The sequence below is a fragment of the Nestor notabilis genome, unplaced genomic scaffold, assembly GCF_000696875.1.
Source record: "Nestor notabilis isolate BGI_N333 unplaced genomic scaffold, ASM69687v1 scaffold22897, whole genome shotgun sequence".
Taxonomy (NCBI): Eukaryota; Metazoa; Chordata; class Aves; order Psittaciformes; family Psittacidae; genus Nestor; species Nestor notabilis.
Genome location: NW_009938115.1, coordinates 4112 through 24481, shown reverse-complemented (window position 1 = coordinate 24481; position 20370 = coordinate 4112). Strand labels below are relative to the sequence as shown.

At 37.4% G+C, this 20370-nt stretch overlaps 1 protein-coding gene across 1 annotated transcript in view; it reads right to left on the bottom strand.

The window, feature by feature from the left end:
* The window catches only part of GAD1 (glutamate decarboxylase 1 (brain, 67kDa)), a 22416-nt gene continuing 2046 nt past the window's right edge, over positions 1–20370 (bottom strand). Inside the window, exons 3-14 of the mRNA XM_010019174.1 lie at positions 19099–19189; positions 14195–14307; positions 12739–12854; positions 12556–12635; positions 12303–12357; positions 11117–11233; positions 10884–10948; positions 6900–6978; positions 5332–5481; positions 2853–2960; positions 2058–2147; positions 1–433 (exon numbers count right to left, since the gene is read on the bottom strand). Of these exons, the coding sequence (XP_010017476.1) occupies positions 260–433; positions 2058–2147; positions 2853–2960; positions 5332–5481; positions 6900–6978; positions 10884–10948; positions 11117–11233; positions 12303–12357; positions 12556–12635; positions 12739–12854; positions 14195–14307; positions 19099–19189 (1238 nt within the window). The 3' untranslated portion in view covers positions 1–259. The remainder of the gene's footprint in view (positions 434–2057; positions 2148–2852; positions 2961–5331; positions 5482–6899; positions 6979–10883; positions 10949–11116; positions 11234–12302; positions 12358–12555; positions 12636–12738; positions 12855–14194; positions 14308–19098; positions 19190–20370) is intronic.

Below are 20370 nucleotides of genomic sequence, written 5' to 3'. Positions count from 1 at the left end.
CCTGCTGACTACAATAAACAAGACCAATGTAAGAGTCAATAGTACTTCAACTTCAAGATAATACATTTTCCCTCAGTAATACGATCTACCAATACATATATGTTTCAGTATCCTACAGTTGTTTTTTTTAAGGATGTCTTAGGAGATTGGAACTTACAGAAAGAGAAATTCCTTAGAACATGTTCTGCAGAACTGGGTTTAAAAATTAGCCAGTACTGGAAAACAGTGAATTAGAGAAATAAATAATTCAACCAATGTACTACAGCTCCTGCCCCAATCTCTCTATTTCCTCAATGAGGAAGTCAATGTCAGACTTAGTTGCTGCTGGGTTTGAGATGACCATTCGGAAGAAGTTGACTTTGTCGCCCTGAGGCTGGTATCCAACCATCGTAGTACCTGACTCCATCATCAGTGCTTTGATTTTTGGTGCCACCTTTATCATTTAAGAGAGAAAGAGAGAGAGAGAGGAGAGTAATTTTTTAAAAATTATTCTTTCTTTATATGTCACATCATTGCTTAATTTGGAAAAAATAAGTGGACTGATCATAAATACACTAGTTCCTATAGAAAGATTTCTAACTGAAAAATCTTGAAAACCTAAATATGTAGGATTGGATATTTAAAGCAAAATTGACAATGATAACATCCATCTTTTAGATTAATAGACTAATAGTACCCTAGAGCATTCCCTACAAAATAATTTTATATATTAATTGTATGTGTCATTTCTTTGTACTGAAGATTTTGCCATGAAGAAATGTTTTCTGTCTTTTTATGAAAACCTACTGCAGGATCACCTTTGTGAGGGTAATGATGTTTTCCATGAGAATATTATATATTCTCAATTTTCTTAGAGGAGGGGGACACAACAAAGATGGAAATTTTTCAGTAAGATCTATGTTATAAAGAATATTTTCTGTTAGCATAAGGCATGGAAACCTTCCAGTAGTTTTACAGTACTGTGCATTTACCACAATCTCACTTCCTCACTTTAATTTTCAAGGAATAATGTGCTGACAGTCTTAAAATTTGGTATTGACTGAGCCCAGTTTTTCCATCCAGACCTTCTTTCTCCTGCTGTCTGTCAGCCAAAGGCAAATGTCTGGCTCTTACTGTTTTGTAGGATGCTTTACAATGTTCTCTAATGTTGAACAGGGTCATGTCAAACATTTCATCCTTCTTACCAGTCTTACCTATCTTCTTCTTTTCTCTCTTTTTTGGCGATTTCTTTACCTAACATGTCATTAGGTTGACCCAGGATTTTTTATACTCTTCTATTGTCTTTCCCCAGTGTAATGTAGAAATAAAATCCTCTACAACACCTCCCAGGTTTACCTACTCTTCTTCCTTCCCAAACATAAAAAAAAAAATTGCAATTCACTTTAACAACTATAAAATATATTTTTTGCCTCCTGAATGTATTTCATCCCATTTTTGTCTGTCTAAAATGCTACTACAAAATTAATGTATTTCACTTCCCTCTAGTCCTGAGTAGTATATTTTTCCTGCTTCTGCCTCTACAATGTCTTCACTTCCCTCTAATCATTTCTGCAAATAAATTTATCCCAAAGTCCTCCAAAGGGTATTAATTTTCACTGAAATGCATTAATGCATGACTAACCAAGCACATTTATAATCCAAATAAAGACTTGAGAAGGACTTACAGGTTTCCATGTCCTTTGTCTGTCCCAGCATTTTCAAATAACCACCCTTCCCTTTCTCTTGCTGATATGCTGTCCTGTCCAAACAGGACTGGATGTCTTTGTGCCTACCTGCTTTTTAAAGATTTGTAACAATTTTGGGAGAACAGAAGTGATACAAAACAAAGAATAACTGACTATGTTCTGTATCTGGTTCTATAGAGGAAAAGTGACTTCAGGCTCAGTATAAATAGGAGACAAAGGTGAAAAAATATGAAGGTCATAACTAGCAACTGAAGAACTAACGTCCCAGAATTTGGAACAGCTGTCAACACACAGACATGTAATTTTTAATAAGCAGAATACTTTGGGTTGAAAGAATAGACTACATTTTTGCATTTAACAAAAACCACATACCCTGTGTAATTTTTCTCTTCTCTCATCACAGTCTGGCATGCCCCTGAGACTTGGTGGAATGTACCAAAAGCATACATTTGTATGCTCTGGCTGCAAAAAGAACCAAATACATCAATAAACAAAACAACACACATCAATCACACACTAAAGGCTAGTCAGTAGCATATTTTAGCACAGATGTGAAAGACAAAATACAGTATTATGTTTCCTAGTTCTGCATGTTAAAACAAAATAAATGGATTACAGTACTGCTGGCTGCATCTGCTGTCTTGGATTCCCTATACATTGTCCCATTTATGATATTTTAGGGTGCTAATGAAGTGCAAATGATTTCCACCTTCATGCAGTTTTATGAGGAACTGGTTTCCAGGATCAGAGCAAGGGCAGCACAATTTTCCTTTTCTTAGTAAATGGAGACAAAGTATATTTGTTATTCTATCAATCAAGAGCTTATGCAGTGGCACTACCAACAGAATGTACAGCAATATAGGTCATTCTCAGTTATGTATGTTAAAATGTGGAATCTCAGCATTAGTAGATTGTATTAAGGTAGTCTTCATGGCCTAAACAGAGACATTTTTTGCAGAAGAGGATGAGATAAATCTGACATTTATGGTACAAATCCATATGCATTCAGCCAAAAAACTACCCAGATGCCAACAGTCATGTAGTTCTTTAGAAAATAAAAACATTTTTGTGCAGTTGGCTTAAAAAACTGTGAAAAGTGTGAAGACTCTTTTAAAAGTTCCATATAGATTTGTTTCCTACGCACAGGTTAAATTAAAGAAAGCTTACCTCTCCTTCAAAAACCATCTCAAATTCTTCTCTGTTTTTGATTTTAGTGTAGAGATATTCTGCCAGCTCCAGGCATTTGTTAATCTGATTTTCAAATCCTACAGTACCCTGGTTTAAAAGGAAAGTGAGTATTAATTATATGGTCATTTTTCCTACTCCAATGTATTCACCTTTTCAGACAGGCTTCACTCTTGAATGTTTTCAGTCAGAAAATATTTAGCACTATTATTTCTTGTAATTTACAAATAAGTTATCAACACTACAAAAGCGGCTAAATGGAGCCTAACTGTGACCACTACTCGGTTTGGTCTCGCTTTATGAGGATTTATTATGATAATAACAAGGGGGGTTGATATTTTTGGTAGACTATTTTTAGCTTTTGTTTTTTCCCGTTTCCAAAAATATTATGAATATTAAGTTATTCAGCTCTTGCTGAAAGACTAAGAACATGGAATGACAACTCAGTTGAAAGGGTGAGACTTGTGAAATAATTCATTTCCTTTGAACAGTGTAAGAAATTTGCATTTAAAAAAGTCAGCAATCACAAGCCTGCAATAGGGTTGCTAAAAGTCATTTGCCTACGCAATGTCATATCTGATTTGTTTCGAAAGATCATGATCCCAGAAAAAGTAGATGAATACTGATAATAAATAAAATAAGAAATAAAAAATTTAAAAAAACCCCAACCAACTTGTGGAGTTTTTTGGCTTTTTTTTTTTTAAAGTACATTTTGTACACGAATGAAGAAATAAGACAGACAAGTACACTCCTAAATTATTGCATATGGGGGTAAGTTCTTTGTACTGAATAAAATGATGGAAGGTAAAGTCACAAGAATACTTCTGGACCAAGGCTGTATATTTCTACTATGAGGACAAGAGTATGATCACTCATGACAGCTAATGCTGAAGGAAAATTTCCATAGCTTCTAATACCACATTTTCTTAACAATTTTGTAATATAATCATGCAATCTGCTAGAAACAGGTTCTGTCTAATACCTCAGATAACTCAGGTCCAAGAAACCTGAATTTGTCTCAAGACCAAACAGAAATCCAAAGCAACTGATTTCCAGATAAATTTAAATTCCAGATATACAAATCAACTTTAATCTATATTATTTTTAAATAATCACATCCACAAGTATCTTACTTCTGAATCTTAAATAAGACCTATAACCATTATGGTTGCCACTGTATTTTTTTTCTTCATTATGAAGTGTTCTACTTTTTTAGTGAGATCAGTTTAACAGGTGAATATAACAGCAGAGGCAGAGTCAGCATACTAGTTTTAACAAAATGTGTTCAGCTGGGAATTAGAAAAACATTCATTCCATGCTTTGATGGTGTCTGTAGTCAGTACTTGGTAATTAGAACCATAAGCAACACACTTCAAAGTTGCTAGTCACAGTCTGATTCTAATGTGTCATAAGCAGTTTCACATTACTGGGTTACAGTACCAAAATGATTTATTTTGGAGGAAGAAAATAAATCTTAACTGAAATGTACTTAGCCTGGTAATAAAACCTATGCTGATAACTAAAGTAATTGTTACAAGTATTTTGTGCTGACATGATGTGTTTCTTTTTCTGAAGTAGTTTTTGAAATAAAGAATGACAAGTCTACAATCTGCTTAAAAGTAACTGTATATCTTAAGTTCTGTTACTTTCTTCCCTCAGTCTTCAACAGTGAACAAATCTGCATGAAAATATCTTTTAACATCACAGGTTATTTACTATTGCTGTCTAACTCTCACCCAAAGTGAAAACTATTTTATGTTCGTACATTTTGACATTACATTTAATCTCAGTTTTATAAAAAAGATTAGTCTGTGGACAGGTTACCCAACTGAATTCCCATTTTGTCAGCAGAGAAGCAAGAAGAATAGTAGTAAGATGACTGCAGATAAAGAAATAAATATTAAATATGTTTTCTTGACTACCTGAACACTCATTTTGTGAACATGTAAACCTGTATATAAGCCCATGCTTAAATTCAGCCATCCAGGCATACCACAGTAGTACCAGGGAATCAACTGTTAAATCATTAGTTGGACAAAGCTGCTTAAGAAACAGGCTTTGTCTTCAAAGTTGCTTATAAAGTCTAGGCTGAAATGTGATGCTCAAAGGACTTCTGTAAACCATCAAGTCTACTCTGCTGCTACTACAAGTAATCTGTCAGAAAATTCAGATGAAAGTGTATAGAATCACAACAAAAGACCATTTTGGTTCACTGGTTTTACTACAGGACTCATGTAGTGTCTTAAACCTTTCTCCTAACTTCCAGCTGAATTTATCGATGGCTAACATTGTTCCACAATTCAAATGGCTCTTTTCTCACTTAATACTCATATACATGTGTATTTAGAGATTGTAATTACAAAGGCATGTATCTTAGGAAAATAAAAAGTGTTCAGTTACATGAGACTTGCAAATTAAATAAATATTTTTCTGATTTTTGAACCAAACTTTTATTATTTACCTTTGCCTTCCACATCAACCAAAATTTGAAAATGTCCACGTGTCGACCACACTGTATTGCCTTATCTCCGGTGTCATAGGATACATCATACTGTTTGTCTGGCTGGAAGAGATAGCCTGCACACATTTGATTGCACCCTTGAAGTATACCCTGTAATGAAAAACATGTACTTGTATCACTTACATGGCATATGTGCATATAAAACTGTACGCATTAATAATATATAAAAACTGTATTTTGAATATATACAGAATTGTCCCTGAGTAGTTATGTGGTTTTACATACCCACACACCCACACCCGAAAAAACATTCTCAGATTAATATGGATTCTTAGTTTTTGATACTTTGTCCACTTCACTTTGTAAGGCTATGTTCTTAAGACTTAGATTTTTGATGAGTTAAATTACACGCTAGAATAAAGCTATGGTCTCTTGTGCAGCAGATAGGTACAGAAAATTAATTTTTTAAAAAGTAATTGAAGACTTCAACTTCATATATTGCCCAGCTTTATGACACTTAAAATTAGTGATAAATATAAGTACAAATGACCTAAACCGGACGTTTTTTGCTTACAAATAAATATGGTCCACAGACCAATAGAAACCTACGGATTACTGGTAAACATCTCTGAAGTAAACACACAGGAACAAATTCTGATACATTACACAGAAGTCTTAAACATGGGACATTTCTAAAATTGTTTGCATCTCCTCTATAGTTTATTAGTCATTCTTGGAAGCTCGAAGACACTGGTTTATCAATAAATACAAAAACACCCATCAAAGTTCTCATACAGAGAATAAAAAATTTTGCCAAAATCCTGCAATACTGAGCACAATAAGCATGCATGGCACTAAATAACGGCTAGTGCTTCTCTCCAGTAGATGTCAAAGTGTTTTATAAAGGGGAATAAATGTCTTCAGTTTAGAGACAGGTCATCTAGAAGAGCAATGGAGACCTAGGGCTGGAACTCACAACTCCATCATCCTTGTGCACAGGGAATACTTTGACTAACCTCTTCCAGTAGCAATTGACATGCCAGAAACTAGTAGATATTGAATTAGTCCTATCCACAGATTATATGAAATTTTTTTATCATCTAAGGAAAATAACATTGCTTAAAAGAATTAAAACTTAAGAACTGAGAAACTTTTAAACAACTCTCTAAGGTGAAAAATTTAGTTTTTATTTAAGCAGTTTAGACTGTGACTCATTACTAAGACCAAGGATCTATGTTCAGTTTATCAAAGAAACAACAGAGCAGGTGCTCAGATGAAGTATAGTAGCATGGCTCTAGTGTTGCTACTAGAATATGCAAAAAAATCAACAACTAAATATCTAATACAGCTTAAAAAAACAAAACAAACCCTAACAAAACACAACCAACCACCAAATCAAAACAGAAAAGATAAAACAACTTCCTAAACAATGTAAATCCACACAATTATTCCTTCCAAAATAAGTTTTGAAATTAAATGGATTTTGCACTACCCTCTTAGAAAGTAGGACTTGATATTTACTTTTAAAAATTATTATTAACTGCTTAATTATTAAATATAAGGCAGACCTTCTCCCGGACAAGAATGGCAGAACACTGTAACAAAACTCCCATCATCTTGTGTGGATTCCAAGTAACCGAGTTGGCTCTGCAAAAAAATTACACATTCAGATATGTCTGGAAAACAGAAACTTAACCTGAAGGAATCATCTTTGTTTTCTGGTTTCAGCTGGAAATATATGGAGTTTTGACCATGCTGCTTTCACTATGGAGATTATTACTGTTTCAGGTGTCTTATTTCCCAGATAGACTGTCCAGGAAAGGATCTTTTCATGCATTAACACTGAAATGTCAGACTTCTGATTAGTTTATATTATTACTAATACCAGTTAATTAGTGTCAAACTAATTAGACTTAATTCCCTGAAGACTCCACTTCTAAATACAGCACTAATAAAACTAACAAAAACAGTTTGACAGGTTATATCAATGTAAGGTACTGATTGGGGGAGGGTTGTGTCAGAAAATTAAGGAAATAATATTAATTCTTGAAGACCACAGTTCTTCACTGAACAGCTGCTGGAAAAGTAGAAAGCAAATGAAACGACACTCCTTATGCCTATTTGCTTTCCCAGTTAGAGCCACGAGAGGCCTTTTCTGTACTAACTTGTCAAGCCTATGGACTGTTAAAAGGCTATAAAACTTTACATCACAGTCCTACCATTCTGTATGTAAAGCTTAAATTTTTCTAAACACAGTAGATGCATAAGGTCACCTAATTTACTAGCCAAACAGATGAGGTGTTCAGTATTTTTAACATACTGTCCTAGACACTTTAATGATGATGCTAAAATAAATGTGCCAACATTGTACATCCATCGACTTCTTCACCCTAAGTAATTAATTACCAAATGTCCTTTTGATTCACTGTGTGTTCCAGAAAAGGAAAGTCTATAATCGTATTTCACAGACTATGCATGTGTTCTTACAATATGGTTAAAAGAAAATTCAAAGATACTTCTTCCTTTTCTACAGCCTGCTCTCAGAAGACACTGACACAACCAGAGTTCCTCTGTTTTGAGCAACACAGTAACTCCTTCGTCCCCATCCGAGGACCACTAATTCCTTACATTCCAAATACGATTCCAACCTCTGTCTGCGGTACGTTAGGCTGTAGCATCCCTCAGCCAAAAGAACAGCACAGTCTGTGCTGTACCTGGGGAGTTCACCATCCCTCTAAAATCTCCTGCTTAGGCAGGGCAATCCAGCAGGCATATAGCTCAGACTTAGGAGGCCATTATCTTTTTAAAAACTTAACTGATAGGTCAAATATAACAGTGAAGAAACAGGATTTTATATAACAGCTCATTTCCTTTTGAGAGCACTATGTTTTCGGTTTAGTGCATTTATTTCACTTTCAGGGTTCCAAAGAAAGGCAATTCAAGTCTGTCCTGGGTTCAGCTACAGCAGTCATTTTTTCGCCTTCTTAGTAGCTGGTGCAGTGCTGTGTTTTTGACTTTCAGTCTGGGAACAATGCTGATAACACCGATGTTTTTAGTTGTTGCTCAGTAATGTTTACTCTGACCAAGGACTTTCTCAGTCTCATGCTTTGCCAGAGAGGAGGGGAAGCCAGGAGGAAGCAGAGACAGGACACCTGACCCAAACTGGCCAAAGGGGTATTCCATACCACAGCACGTCATGCCCCGTTTATAAACTGGGGGGAGTTACCCGGAAGGCCCAGATCGCTGCTCGGGTCGGGCTGGGTATCGGTCGGCGGGTGGTGAGCGGTTGTGTCCTTTTCCCTTGTTATTCCTCTTATCATTATTATTGGTAGCAGTAGTGGTTTGTATTATACCTTAGTTACTGGAGAGCTGTTATCTCAACCCGTGGGAGTTACATTCCTCCAGTTCTCCTCCCCATCCCTCCGGGAGCGGGGGGAGGAAGGAAAAGGGGGGGAGTGAGCGAGCGGCTGCGTGGTTCCAAGTTGCCGGCTGGGCTTGAACCACGACAAAGTCATTTTCACAAGGAGCATTAGGTTTATTTTAACATGAAAAGGTCACTCTCTATGCTGCACAGCCAACCAGAGGCTATCCTACCACAGGCTGTCCTCGCTCTGTACCATGGCAGTCTGCCTGCTACAGACACATGTCTCTGGGCAGGCAAAGTCTGGCCTGCGTGTAGGCAGTAGACCCCAGCTGGGGCCTGTGACAGGCAATTACGCAGTACAGGTGGGCCCCATCCCATGTTTGAAGATCCGTACAGCTGCCTAGGAAGGAAATAACACCACACTTCATGGCCTGCTGCTTTTTGTATTTGCTTAAGATGATGGTCTTAATTAGCACCTCTAGATTGACCTCAGGTCAAAAAAGATGTGCCTAACTACTACACAAATCCTGTGTAGTTTAAGGAAATTACCATGCTGACCTCATTTAGACATGTTGCCATAACGCGAGTGACTAACAAATTGGACTGGCAGAGGTCTGTATGAGTCAGAGTACTCCTGCCACACCGCACACTGCTGTCCCTGCAACAGAAGGATCTGCATGGTTTTCCTACCATCCTTGTGTACATTATTCTTTATCTTATGCTTGTTTTTCACTTACTGTATGAGACGCCCACTGCTAGGAAAGCTTGTTTTCCTTAAGGAAAAGCAGTGCTCACTGTTCTCATTTTACACCTTTACACATGCCCACCTTCAGCACAGTTGACTCAAGGAAGCAATTTGGTGTTAATGTGAGAGTACATGGGTAGAGCTTGTTTCAAATCTTTTTTTTCTTCCCTGGAAGCTGACATCTGCAATGATAGGAAAGATCTTATGCTTCTGGTTCTTCATTGTTTGCCTGATTTTTACTCTGACAGGCAGCCTTTTATGATAGAGTGGTTTCAGAGGAAATATAAACACACTCATGGGGTTACAAACACTTTACAGCCTCGTCATCGTTGGATATGGGAACAACTGTGCTGAAGACTACACATGGGACTTCTGAGCCTGAATTGTAAGGGCTGGGGCAGAGAAGGAGGGTCACACACTCATTCTGCTATCGCTCCCAATACAAATGCTTTGCCTTTTTAAATTTGGTTCAATTAACTATTTAGACTTGCTTCTGTGTCAGTGGGCATCTTGGTAATGTGGGCTATGTGCCTAGGGGCAGACATGCCCTCTTTTCTGCAGACCTGAATCTGGCCTCTACTAGAGCTTCCTGCTTGTTTTGTGTAATCCCTACCTGGCATCAACTCAGAGGGCCCTGTGCCCTGAGACACAATGAGTATCTGGCCTCCCTGTAAGTTCCCTCAGTCCTCTGACTGACACAGTAGAACTGTACCAGTTCTGTGCTATCATAGTCCTTTCCAGTCTCATACGTACTGAAATTTGCTCTAAAAACTGCTAATTCAGCCTCTACATATGTTACTCTCTGTTGTATACACATACATATTTTTTTGTGTGTATATATATAAGCAATACAAAAGCAAGCACATATATACACGCATATATATATTTATATATTTATAAACTTTCATTTACAGAACACTCATTTTCAACCAGAACATATACTCCTTATTTTCTGGAAATAACCGCAAACACCTTTCAGGGAAGAATCTCTACACATTCTCACCATGTCATGAGTTCCTATCACAGGTATTCACACTCAAACACCTTCTCTGGCTTCCTCATTTCTCACTGTTATTCTCAAAGACCTACACTTCAGAGACTGCCTAGCTCTCACACTTTTTCCTCAAATTCTTCTTCACCCATTCCGAGACTTATGATCCCTTCAAAACTATGCATACTCTCTAACTTTTAACCAAGTGATATCCTTGTCCTCCTTCAAATCTGCTGAAAACTTACCTTTCACTCTTCTGTACATCACTGTTTTCTTCTATAGTATTGTTTCATTCTTCCTAATGTAAATCTTTCCTGTCTGTCTTACTTTTCTCTACTTTAGTGTTTAAACTCCTTAATGCAGCAAATTCATCTTTTCATGAATTTGTATAAAGTCATTTATCTTATGAAAGTGCTTTAATAACAGTATTACAAATAAGCATTGTGTAGTACCTTTCTATTCCATTCAATTTATGACGATGCTTTCGGGACATTAAGAGTCCACCTCCCCAGGCAGCCTGGAAGAGAGATAAAAAAGTAGAAGATTTATTGTTTTGGAAAAAACAACATATTTTAATTTACTCAGGATCTAGTAATAGATAAAAATAAATTTTAATTCAAGACAAAACACGTGTAAACAAAAAACCTCTTTTGACTGAATAATAGCACTTCATTTAGTTACTTACATCTACATGGAGCCAGAGGTTATATTTTTCACATATATCTGCAATCTCTTGTATTGGATCAAAGGCTCCATATACTGTTGTGCCTGCAGTTGCATTTACAAAAAGAGGAATGTATCCCTACAATAAAAATAAAAACATTAAATACAAAATCCAACCTCTTTCAGAAAAAGAATAAATGTGAAAATCATTTTAGAAATGCTGCTATCCCATTTTCTAGCCTAAAAATGCTTTTCTTTCCATGTAAAAGGTATGTATAAGCAACAGTACAAACTAACAAAGTTGTATTCGTGGCAGAAACAAACTCTGATTTTATTGTACTATAAGTTCACAAAATTACTGGTCGGAAGGTAAAGGATATTTTTTTTTCCAATCTTCAGTGAGGACATTCAAACATTTCAGTAGAAGACAAGGAATAGTTAAGTTGAGACTTTTACAGCAGTATAAAGGAAAATCAATTGTGATATGTAAGTTGTGATTTGAAGGCTTGAAGTTACTCCTTTAGTCTTTATCTAAGAAGCAGAATAAAGCAGAACAAAGCAATCCAAACCAAAAGCGATAAATGTGGAACGATCTGATGCAAGTGAGACAATTTCGAATTAAATAAATATGAACTGTGATTTCATACAGTGCCCAAGTGGAAAGAAGAAATAAAATAATAGTAATTTTGACTGCTCTAACTTTGATGGTTTTACACAAAATTAATGGATTTTACATTGTATTGATTCAAGAAATAACAATAACGTCTCAAAAAAATAAACTTACTGGCTATATTTACTAACCCTGCAACTTCCCACTTGAAACCTATGGGCGTTTTTAGGACTTCAATAGAGTTTTTGATGATTTTGGCTAAACTTTAAAGTCTGGATAAAAGTAGGTTTAGTTTCATGTTTAATTTTGTAAGTTTTCATATTTTTTCTGTATATTTCCAAAGTTATTTTTAGAAGTCAGAAATGCAGATGTGATTCAAGAGCTTAAAATATATTGTTTTTAAACCGCAAACAGAAACCTTAGAAAGACATATAGATAATTCCCTAAACAATGCATGATGTATAATTAAGCAGCTGCAAATATTGTTATAATATTTATATCATTATAATGTTCTCTTTTAATGTTAACCCTGAGCCTTCAAAGAAGAGGTATTTTTACTAAGCCAGGCATTTAATCACTGTTTTTTAAAGCCACAAACCTTTTGTTTTGCTTCCAAAATTTTTGCCTCCAAATCAGCTGGTATTATTTTGCCTCTGTAATGATTGTAGAAAGATAAAGAAAATTAAAGACTGCATATAGAAGTACTAGCTACAGTTGAAATAATTTAATAGGATTTTCTCAACAGGCCATTAGCAACTTGACGTACTGTACTGAATCAGTCCTTAAGCACACTACAACAAATTTAACAGATGAACACATTTAATATATCAAAACCTTAGCATTCATCCTACCTTTCATTGCATTTTATCAAAATCACATTGTCTGTTCCAAATCCAAGCGCAGCTCCAGCTTTCTTTATTGAGTAGTGACTCTGCAGCAAAACATATGCACATTTAACAGAGGGGTTGTTTAATGATGAAGCATCTTCACAACATACAGCAATAAAGTAAGAATTAGCAGTGTATGAAGCTCACATGTTCCGAGGTAAAGAGAACCAGTTTAGGGACTGCAGCCATGCCTTTGGTTTTAACCTCAGGGAAATACTTGTAGCGTGCAGCCATTATGCTGTACATGTTGGAGATTGCTCCTCCTGTGAGTAAATACATGAATGAATAATCAGATAGTGATAATGAGAAAAAAAATGCATATTAGACCAAAGACATACAAGTCTCAGTTGCGTTATGCAGTAAAAGTGGCAGTGAACTATGAAAAAATAAATCTCTGCAATGCATGGTCATCTGTCTCTAGAAAGTCACACTGAGAGTCAGAATTTCCCATTCATCATCTCCTTTTGCTGCTAACATTTTGTAACACATTCCTAGAAACTTCAGCTTTCACTGTGCTGTTTTTGCATGACAGCTTCTTGTTAGCAAGAGTAATAGGAACTTATCAAATAAAGAAATTATTTGAAGAAATGTTGCATACTGGATGGATTTATCCCATCTCACTGTAAATATAGATGCCCCAAAACTAGATTTCTACAGCTGAGCTGGGAAAGAGATGCTTTGCAGGCTATGATTCAGCTAATCTGAATTTGACACAGACTTTTGAAGAATCTGAACTTGGGGAAAGCATCTATTTCACGTGCTTCACTGCTAAGAAGAGTCCAGGAAAATTAGCTCATTTCTACAATGCAGACCCCAAGATTTAGTGAGAGGAATCTTATCCATAAAGTCTTCTTCCTCTAATGTTTCTTCATCCACAGGAACACTGAGAAACATCTGTACATTTCTAGCAGATGGGACTGGAGACCAAGCAAGTGTGCATTCCTGGATTTTACACGGGCTGTTCCAAAAGGAAGTGGAATTGTCCTTCATCCTCTGAAATGTGGAGTAGTGATGGGCACCCATACTGTCCACACATGGGCCCAGGACTTCCACATGGTTTACCAGGCTTTCCTGTCGCTGCTGACTGCCTTTATATCACCTTCATGGGATAGACCAAGACTTTGTCTTGGTCTTCATATTAGAATGGCACTTGTGAATTCAGTCAGATTATGTCTCAGATACCATGTCACAGGCAGTCACAGTATTTTGCTGATTGTGACCCCAAATCCTCACTGACCACAGAAGTGAGTATATGATCCTCAAGAGCTATTGACCAGCAGGAACTGTTTTTGCTCAGCATCTCCAGAAATTCAGTGGAGAAAAAAAAAAAAAAAAAAAAAGAAAAAGAGTGTTTAAATGTTTAACTACATACCTGAGTTTGTAGACCAGTTTTAAAACGTTGACCAGCCATGATATATAGCCATACTCAAAGATGGTTTTTTCCCCAACTTTTCTGTGGGACGTTTAACCAAAGCATTCCTATTTCTAAATGTATGACATGTTCTTTTATGTTACAGATATCATGAGCACTCAGAAATGGCTTCTGCTTATTTTGACTTCTGAAGTTTTAGTTGAATGACCAAAACAGAGAAGAAAAACTCACCAGGTGAGAATATTCCATCACCATCCTTATTTGACCATCCAATAATCTCTCTCATCTTTCGAAGTGTTATTTGTTCCATGAGGACAAAAACAGGGGCAATTTCATAGGTGAACCTGCATGGATAAAGAAAAAAAAAAACCCAACAGAATTAAATACAGATTGTAAAAACCACAATAAATTCCTAGTCTATGATTCTTTTTGAAAATGCTTAGAATTACTACAAGTTTTCTTATAAATTGAGGTTCTGGTATTGCAATCACCATCATGGCACTGCTGATTGCTGTACAAGATTGTACGGTAAAACACTTGTTTCTCAAAATGCCAATTCCACACTTGTGGAATAACATACTGCCAGACTCTTATGAAAACAGTGAGCTTCACTGAGTTAAACACAACTGTAATTAGAAGTATCGAGCTAGAGCTTCAAAGTCTAAATACAATTAATTATGTGGATTTATTCTGTTGACGATCTCCAAGGACAACTTATTTCTACAATACCATGCGATCAATAACTGTCAAGAGTAATTATAAATGATGATTTTCTAATTACCAATTACCAAAAACAAGTCAGCAGTCAACTATTGTATCCACTTAATGAGAGAAAAAAACATTACGTAGTCTGGTATGTCCTGATGTCACAGAGAGATACATGGATAGAAAGTGACAGCCATACAACCATTTTTGGTGATCAAGGTACATGGATAAATTGCTACTGCTGTAAACAAACTCTGCTTGCTGTGTATACCAAGAAAAAAAGTTAAAAAGAAGGGGGGAAAAGGAAGTGGGAGAAAAGGAAGCAGGGAAAAACTCAGCAAGGAACTTACAGTTTCCAGAGGGATCTGTAAGAATATGACACCCTGACACTTTGGATCTGATTGATGTCCTCCACTTGAACAATTTTGCCTAAAACGTATGAGTTGTCTCTCCAATACTAAAATGATATTTTAAGGATAGGTATGACAAACTTTAAGGGGAGATGTGATACGAAGAAGGGAACGTGTGTCTGGAAAGTTTGCGTATTATTTATGTCTACACTGGTTAGTTAGAATTTTTAATTCAATCCTTATGTGTCCTTAGTCCGTCAGAGAAACTCCACCACTATTTTTAAAACATCCTTTAAGTTTAAACAGCATTTGCAATTTAATTGTTGCATTTGCTATCTTCAGAAGCCAAAATACCTCTTATTTACTTTTATTAGCATTAGAACTCTCTAAGACAGACAGATGAACAACTGATCTGGAGTTTGGGTACTGCCAATAAACCAGCTGATGTCTGCAAACAGTGGACTCAAGACTAGGACAGATTCCAGTCTTAATTTAGACAGAACGACCAGCTGAATTCAACAGGAACTTGGTGGTATCTAGAACACTGCAGCCTAATGCAAGATATTTTTAAGTCAATGGGATTTTTTTTCCACCAGTTTAAAAACATTTTGATTTTTGTCCTGAGACCTTGCATACTGATCCTTACACATTTTCCAGAAGACTTAAAGGCTTGTACAAAAAAATATGTAATGTTAAATAAGTTTTTTTGTATATGAAATATGAAGAATTCACAAGGGGAATTTTGAATATACTTACACCCGAGTGAAATAGCATTATTTATTATGTAATTATTTTATGAGTCTCCAGAGACTGAAAAAGAAATAAGACTGCAGATGATTATAAATAAGGCCAATGCAGCTGTATTAGATTACCACTATGATTTTTAAAATCACATCTTGCTAAAGTTCAATTTGACTTATTTGCTTTAAACTTAAATGTTTTTGAAAAAATCTGTTAAACTCAGAAAATGTGCTTGGCTTGGAAGGAACTGTCTGGCTTTAAAACCTATCTCCTGCCAAAAAATGTGGACTAGATTTTTTGTACAGTTACAACCTTTACAGGTATTTTTATGAGTTAACCAGTTGTGAGTCTCAGCTCTTTACTAAAAGAATAAATGAACAGGTCTTCCAGTAGTGGCCAATGCTACCTTAATTCTGTTCTGACGTAAAGGCCAAATCTTTTACCAGGCCAAATCATACTAGCTACCTGTTCTCCAGTTTGCCAGTATATAAAAAGCATTCTGCAAATAAACCATAAAGCATTTTACATAACTTTTCTATATTACATCTTAATAAGCACAAATACTTTTTACTGAAAACACCAATATAATGCTCTCATCTCAGGTAACAGTGGGCATAAAGAGAACTTCCAGATAATATTATTGCTTTCTAACTCAGCTGACTGCTGCATGGTGAGCAAATGCCATGGACTACAGATCCCTAGAGCTGGATGAATAACGGCAACTTCAGAAATTTCCGCCCTGAAGGTCTACTGATTAGTGATTGAGTTATAAATAGCACATTGACACATTATTTCCAAGTCAATGTGGGAAGCTTATTATGTTTAATTTAATATATCATCTTCACAGCGACATTTAAGTAAAATTTCCTAATGCCAATTTAAAATCCTAACAGAGAACAGATGCTTTGATTTCTCAAAATATGTATTTTTAGTTGTTCATAAATGTTTTAAATATTGTTTATAGGTAGAAAGAAAAAAAGGCAAAAGGAGAATGTTCCCTACCATAATCCAGCATTACAGTTACTTACTTGTGTTAACTGAAATAGGTTACAACAGTTTCTCTGTAAAGGTCAAAACTTGCTCTTCTGTGCTGGAACAGTGGTCAAAACAAATAATGTTTCCCAGAGCTCACAGAGATGATTTAGCTATTTTTAATAACCTTCTCTGTCAGTTCTTTGAATCAGATTTTACAACTTCTTGCTTTAATCTTACTGGCGATTACTGTGTTATTTAAAAGCATACCATGTTGACCTTGGTTTGCTGAAAAAAAGAGTGTGATGCATTAAGGGGTAAAAAAGGCTGTGTGAAGACCTCATAGCAGCCTTCCGGTATCTGAAGGGGGTCTACAAGGATGCCTGAGGGACTCTTCATCAGGGGCTGTAGTGATAGGACAAGGGGTAATGGGTTTAAACTTAAACAGGGAAAGTTCAGTTTCAATATAAGGAAGAAGTTCCTTACAGTGAGGGTGGTGAGGCACTGGAATGGGTTGCCCAAGGAATTATGTGAATGCTTCATCCCTGGCAGTGTTCAAGGCCAGGCTGGACAGAGCCTTGGGCGACATGGTTTAGTGCGAGGTGTCTCTGCTCATGGCAGGGGGGTTGGAACTAGATGATCTTAAGGTCCTTTCCAACCCTAACCATTCTATGATTATTTTGCATTGGCTATACCTCATACAAGCAAACAGATACTCAATTTTCATACTTCAGAGAATCATTTTCAAGATATGTTCAAGATAAGTTTAAACAGATCAGAAACTAGCTTTACAACACTAGCTATTTAACAATTCATTTTTAAAACCAAAGGAAAAAACAACCTCATTTTAAAAAGAGAAGTTACTCTTCAGAAGTGAGTTCAATGGTCTTAATAATGATGTCAATATTTCATAATACCATCACAGCCATGGAGCTGAGTTCCATTATGTACTATTGGATTTGTGCAATTGATTACAAAAGGATAACTAAGCTAGGATAACTAAGTCAAAAGAAAAGGGGCTTGCAGAAAATGACATGCTCGGAAGTATGTTTTGGTCACGGAGGGACAACATTAATCAAAGTTTTCTTTTAGAAATGTAATCAGATTTGTTTTCACATTTTAAAGCACTTTGCAGCACTTGTTTTACAATTACAATATACGTTGCTGGGGTTTCTTCCCAATCAGCTTTTAAACCTGAATATCTCGTACCAATTTTTAGCGACCAGAGAACTAACTGAGAAGACAATCATCAAGAAGATAATTGGAGCACCTTTTGTATTTTCTTTATTGCTAATGTCACGAAACAGACACAGCTCATGATCTACATAGAGCTGCTAGTAATCAGCTATACTTAATGAACCTTATACTTACGGATGGGCCAGTGAAAATACTGTTGATTTCCCCATCTGCAAATATATTTCCCGTGTTCTGCCAATTAGCAACAAACTAGCCAAAACAGAGGTATATTTAGAGTTAAAACATATCCAATACAAGACTAAAACAGAGCAACCTGTTACCTGGCCAAGTATTTGGACTCTGATCACATTTTTAAGCCTATACGAATATATTTAAATATATAAAAACTAGCTAGGTTTTTTGGTTTGGTGGTGGGTTTTGGGGGGAGTTTGTGGTTTTTTCATTAATTACACTCTGTTGCAAAAATTCAACATAATGCATTACATTTACATCTAGCTTTCATTCATTTTGAGGTCAAGAAAAATTAGGGAAAGTTTCATAGACTCATAAAATCATACAATGGTTTGGCTTGGAAGGGATCTTAAAAATCATCTAGTTCCAAACCTCCCTGCCATGAGCAGGAGCACCTTCCACTAGACCAGGTTCCTCAAGGTCTCATTTATATGTTCTAGATGTAAAATTTAACTTTTTAATACTTCCATTTTCTATTTATATACAATTTTAATAAATCTTAGACTATTTCCTTCATTATAATCAAATTAATTTTCGATGCTACATTTTAAATCATTTTGAAGCCACCCAGAAGCTGCAGAATTACTCAGTCTAGAGATAAAGCTTTAACAAGAAATCAGGAAATAATAAAGAAGATTGGTCCATTAGAAGAAAAATCATTTCATGTGATTGCATTAGAATCATCATGTTTAACTTACCATGTGCTCTGGGATATTTGTATTTCTGTTGATCAGAAATGTAAAACTGTTCAGCTTTATTTAACAGTTTTCACTGCATTACTGCCACATTAAGAAAAATAGGAGACGCTTTTATTGAAGACACAGCAATTGTGATTTAAAGAAGAAAATCACACAGGTCTGCGACAATGCATGTCTACCATGCTAGATGGCAGCCGCCGTGAGCAGCGCTCACAGACGCTGACGACAAGACACTGCTTACATGTTTGTATTAGCAGTCGATGTCAGCCACTCCCCGGCCAGGCCAATGATGTCCAGCCCTGTGGAGAGCTGATTGAAAAAGCGAGGATGACCTGCAAAGAGAATTGAGAGCAACTTAGAGCAACTCCACTGGTAAATGTCAGGTTTCAGATTTAAAGCGTCCAACCAATCTGACACAAGAGACAGCTTTGCATTTGTGGCACACTCGTACCGAGGTTTTCAAAGCAAGTCCTGCTTACAGGGAGACCGTTAACCAGTATCCACGGTCTTGTTCCGAACTTGGAAAGCCGCTTCGGTGGGAGCTCCTGCATGGAATCATTAGCCTTTAAATTAAAAGACAGCACCCAGAGGCCGACTGAGCCCATAACCCGTGCAAGGGCTCGGGCTAGCCCATCTCCAGAGCCGCCCGTCCCACCGGGAAGTCGAGCGGTCGGAGGGGGACGGGGGGTTGTACTTGGCAGCGACAACTTGCGGAGGCTGGGGACATTTGCATCTGAATAGGGAGAGAGGGGAAGGCTCAGCGCTGATGTAGAGGCTGCCCGGTACGGGAGGGGTGAGGAGGATCCGGACACTTGCTGAGCCTTTGAGGGGAAGGGGAAGCTGTCATGATTTAGCCCTTGCCTCGGCTCTCCTGGGAAAGGACATACAGATGACAGGCTGGGGACAGCCCAGTCCAAGCGCGGGGGTCAGCGCTCGACGCCCGGGGGAACCCTGTCACATCTCATCTGGCTCATCACTGGGAGCATCAGCATCATTTGACATAAACAAATAAATGCAGCTCTGCTCCCAGCGATGTCAGCGGGAACCTTTGGAAGCGTGAGCCTGGTGCCGCTGCCACATCCCGGCACATCCCGAAGGAGAGGCTGCCACGGAAACTGTGGGTCACGGGGCGGCGCAGGGGGGAAGTGGCCGGGCTAATCTTATCCTGGGAGCCAAGCAGCTCAGGGCTGGAGCCCTCAGATACCACTTGCCTCCCTCGCCGTGACGCGCAGTTTGGGAAGTTATTTTAAGAGACATTTCACTGACACCTCCAAAGCTGTCAACGAGCCTGCGGTCTCCTGAGACTGGGCTCAGGCCCGCTGGCTTCAGAGGGAGCTTCTTCCCGGAGAGGGGACATGAGCCCGGGAAGCCAGGGCGTGTGTCCTGGGCCATCACACGGCCCGGGCAGCTCTCCTTTAAAGCTGCACCCGGTGCTGCTTTGAACAGAGCTTGAGAGAGACCGGATACCTGCACCTCAGCTCCCGGGGATGGGTCCGGCCGGGTCCGCGCAAGG